The sequence below is a fragment of the Triticum aestivum genome, chromosome 7B (assembly GCF_018294505.1).
Source record: "Triticum aestivum cultivar Chinese Spring chromosome 7B, IWGSC CS RefSeq v2.1, whole genome shotgun sequence".
NCBI classification, from domain to species: Eukaryota; Viridiplantae; Streptophyta; class Magnoliopsida; order Poales; family Poaceae; genus Triticum; species Triticum aestivum.
The window spans coordinates 658,376,957-658,381,500 of NC_057813.1; the positions used below are offsets into that span (position 1 = coordinate 658,376,957).

General features: G+C 45.0%; 1 protein-coding gene across 1 annotated transcript; it reads left to right on the forward strand.

Annotated features, from left to right (window-relative positions):
• Positions 1 to 235: 235 nt before the first annotated feature.
• Positions 236 to 1,937, forward strand: LOC123160215 (uncharacterized). The gene is made up of 2 exons (XM_044578024.1): positions 236 to 949; positions 1,097 to 1,937. The coding sequence occupies exons 1-2, from the start codon at positions 451 to 453 to the stop codon at positions 1,126 to 1,128; spliced, it is 531 nt and encodes a 176-aa protein (XP_044433959.1). The 5' UTR covers positions 236 to 450; the 3' UTR covers positions 1,129 to 1,937.
• Positions 1,938 to 4,544: the final 2,607 nt, after the last annotated feature.

Consider the following 4,544-nt stretch of genomic DNA (forward strand, 5'->3'; position numbering starts at 1 on the left):
TGCTCGCTCACAATAGCGTCACCGTATATATAGTATATGATAACACCCCTTAAGACCTTATTCTAATAACATCACCTCCTTATTCCGCTAACACCTTCGATCGCACACAACCCCCCGAACGCAAAAAAACAAACCCACCTACCGCACCTTCTTCTCCCATGCGGCCCACATACCCACCCCGTCCATCTGCCTCTGGAGCGACCTCCCCCCTTTTCTCCCCCGGGATCCACCCACCCACACCCACCCCGACCACCGGCCAACCGTCCCACCACCTTCCTCCTTCGTCGGACCTGGCTGGCCCCAACCTCTTCCTTCCTTGCGCCGCCTCATGAATCCAGTGCTTCCTACCTCACCGGCAAGTCGCCCACCGTGGAACCCCACTGCTCGATCCCGTCGCCGGCTTATGAGGAGGACTGTATCTGGCCGCCCTTCTCCCTCCCCTCCCCTTTCATGGATCCACCTCGTAGAAAAAGACCCGCCGTCCATTCCCATGGCCACAAACCTCCCCCCTTCCTGTCTCCAAGCAGACGGCCCAGCCAGATCCAGCCGTGGTGCGCCAAGCAGGCGGCCGTGCTCCACTTTCCCATCTCCATGCCCGTTGAAAAAATTGGGTTCGAGCCCTCATGCAGTTGGTGCCTTCTCGTGGATCTGGATCAAATCTCGCTCCAACTGCGGCCATCTGGTTGTGCAACGGTTAGTACCACCGGCGACGAGGAGCGCGGCTCCCTCCAAGCTCCCCTCCTCCTTCTGTGCGGTACAAAGAGGAGTGCGGTGCTCCATCTCCACCATGCGGGCTCCTCCTGCGATGGGAAGTTGGGTATCTGCCCCGGCGACCACTCCCAAGCCGCCACGATTGGCCCCGATGGCGCGGCCACCCTCTACCATGCCCCTTCTCCACTTCTCCTTCTCCTTCCCCGTGGTGCACGAGAAGAACCCCTGACGGTCCCAGGTGAGTCCCTCCCTCTGTTCGACTTCATCCGCCGTGGAGCGGTGCCTGCAACGGCCGCCCAACGTGGCTGCGTTGCGTGCGTTGACCTCAATGTGGCCGAGCAGTTTAGTTTCTTGGGTGGTGCTGTGCGGTATGTGTGGCATGCAGCTTGGAGCGAGCGGGCATGCAACTCAGAGTGAGCGAGCAGACATGATTCAGTCGCTGGGGACGGGATTCGACCACCGGGGATGGGATTCTGTGGAGGCATGACTCCCGCATCACAGAAAAATCAAACGATAGAGGGCCACGAGCTTCACCCCTAGCCCTGCACGGGACGACGATGATGGCCCGAGGATGAAGACGCCGACAGCATGGCGTGCAGCTCGTCGCGGCTCAAATTGTAGCTCGGTATGCCGAGGCTTGCAGTCCGCTCGCTTGGGTGCACCGTTCTTCATGCATATCGCCATGTGTGGTCCCCCTCCTTTCTTACAGTCGTGCACTCCGGCGATCAGAGTCGTGCATTCTGTGACCGCGGCTGTGCAGCTCGGTCAAGTGCGCAATGAAGTTCCATGCACGTGATGTTCGACGAACGCAAGTGCACTGCAGCTCCTGATGGTGGACTGCGGAAGGTGCAGTGTGGCTGACGCACTCTTGAAGTTCAGATTTTTCTTTTTGTTCTTTTTCAGATTCCGATTCGGCACAAACACTGCAGTTTGCCTGGGTCGTCTGTGAAGTGCGACTGGGTGTCTAATGCTGTTTTTTTTGTTGATTTTTTAGGTTTCCAAAGACATCTGTGGTTCGCACTAAAAAAATTCACGTTGGACCACTTGTTTGTAGGAGCAATTACTTCAACCGCGTGTGGTTATTAGATTTTTGGGTAGAGGGAATATCTATGCAGTATTGCAGTTCATTGTAAAGTTTTGTCTTTGGAAACTTCCCTTTGTAAAGAGAAATTTGTAAGGCACCCATTTACTTCAGTAAAGTTTTGTCCGATGCAGTTTGGAACACACATGAAAACAATATAAAAATGCACTTCATTGGTCTCCTCTCGGCGGTGAGTGAGAAAAAGACAGCAGAAACATGAAAAAAAACTTTAAAAAGCCTAAGTTAAAAAGAAAATCATGCAGTTTGCTTGCTGGTCTGATGCGGTGCGATTTAACATCCGATGCGTTGTGTTTTCTGTCTAATGCAGTTCACTCGTCGGTTTTGAGATCGTGAAAAACAGTGTCCGCATTTTGGTAAATTCAAAATTGCTCTTAAACCGTAAGAAATTAGAGAGCGTGTTCTACATGAAAAAGTTGCGCCTCGTCGATATCTTTCCATCATCGTATAATTTGAGTCATTCTGATCAGCGTTTTGTAAAAATTTGGCGAAAACGGCTGCTGCCTATCATCGCCAGCCGCACTATTTTCAAAATTAACAAAAATCTGTAAAGAATCTCAAAAACATTTCAACATGTAAAAGTTGCGTCTCGTTCGTAGCTTTCCAACGGCGTAACACACGCCTTGTTTCGACAAACGGTTCAAAAACTGGAGCGAAAATAGTACAAAAATTGCAAAAAATTCGAAAAAACAAAATTCCATGATTTACTAAATTTAAAACTGCTCTTAAACCGTAACGAATTAGAGAAAATAATAGATATGAAAAAGACGTCGATATCTTTCCAACGCCCTATCGTTTGCTTCATTCCGATGTGCGATTTAGAAAAAAAATGCGAAAATACACTCGCTGCATCCCGTCATGCGCGCACTATTTTTGAAACAACTCTTAAACTGCAATGAATCTCGAAAAGTGTTCAACATGACGAGGCTGTGCATTTTCCATAGCTATCCAAAGGTATATTATACGCCTCGTTTCGACAAACGGTTTATAAACTGGAGTGAAAACAATGCCAAAAAAATGCATGCGTTTTTTTCTAGTGACATTACAATGCTCGTTTGATAGGGATGCAGTGCCCTTGCGTTGAGCATGCAGTGCGGAAGTGTTAGCAGAATAACTATTCTGCTAATATTAGCAAAAAGTGTTAGCAGAATATATATAATGTGGGATTTTCTACAATAGCTTATCACTGAATTAGCTAAGGTTTTCGACGGTGTAAAAATTCTCAAAAATCCTAAACTAACACATCGATGTATCACATATCCAACGGTGGGATTGAAAGAATATGACTGGATGTGTCCTGGACAAAAAGAATAAATATTTACGTATATATTGATCCTGCAGTGAGCTGAAATATTATTTTTTTCGCCGAGAGCCATAAATGCATATTTTCATGATCACACCGTTTAATCATTTTATTATATTAGAGTGAGGCTACCTATTTATTATATATATATATATATATATATATATATATATATATATATATATATATATATATATATAGGGTCGCGCTATTCGCCACCCTGGGTGAGGAATAGTTATTCTTCGCCCCCCCCCTCTATTTTAACACCAATGCACCGTAATTTTACGTTTCGTAAATTTTGTCTTATTTCAGATGTAAAAAGAGAACGTAAAAAATATAATTGCCGTAAAAAATATTTTCTATTACGTAAATTACAAATGTAAAAACATAGTGTAAAATGTACATAAATGTATTTTTTTTGGTATTCTGACCTTTTTTTTATGCCAAATTTTACGCAATGAATCAATATAACTGTAGCTATTTATATTTGAAACATAATTTATTTATGAAATGATCGTAAAATTACCTTGAGTGAAGAATAACTTTTTCTGCACCCTGGGTGATGAATAGGAACACTATATATATATATATATATATATATATATATATATATATATATATATATATATATATATATATATATATATATATATCATGCCTAGTGTGTTTCACTATAGAAGCATAAACATATGATCCCATCTCCTAGTGTTTTTCAACTGAAGCTGGTTGGCCGGTGGCAAAGCTGGGCCTGCACTGGCCATGGTGTCAGGCGCTAGCTAGCCCGCCACCAACACGCCAAGGGTTGCTAGTGGAGACAAATTTGAATGACGTTGGGTGAACCATGGAGTTGTAAGCCGGCCGTAAGCAAGTTGAGTCGTTATGAGCTGGATCGTGAGGATCCCACGCTGCTGGAGGCCAACATTGTGGTGTCGCCTACTGCTGAGCTAAAGAAAATGTGGTGGAGGGGCCGGATCCTTGCATTCTTTGCTACAAGGAAAATTGGTGCAGGCAGTGAAGGCACCACACTGTTCATCGGTGCCTGGGCTCTATCAAGGCACATGATCTCGGTCCGTGTGTCTCCACCCAACAGTGAAACGTCACTGTGGGATCTTGGATTTATCCAACAGTTATACATGGTATCACTGCCAGTAAGGAACTGCTAGGTCATAGGATCCAAAAATTGTTAGGATGCGAGGCTTAAGGCTGGTCGTAATGGGGAGAATCATTTACTCGTATCATGCATGTGAGACTAGTGTATGATACTACTTCCGTAATGCATAGTAAGTTAGTATCTTAGCTTGCCTTATTAATTGTCATGCATGACACAAAGTAGTACGACATTTAACATGGTACCACATCCTGTCTTTCCACATTTAATTGTGTGTCACATAATCCAAAAAGTCTAGTTGGCATGCATGATACCGCTTATGG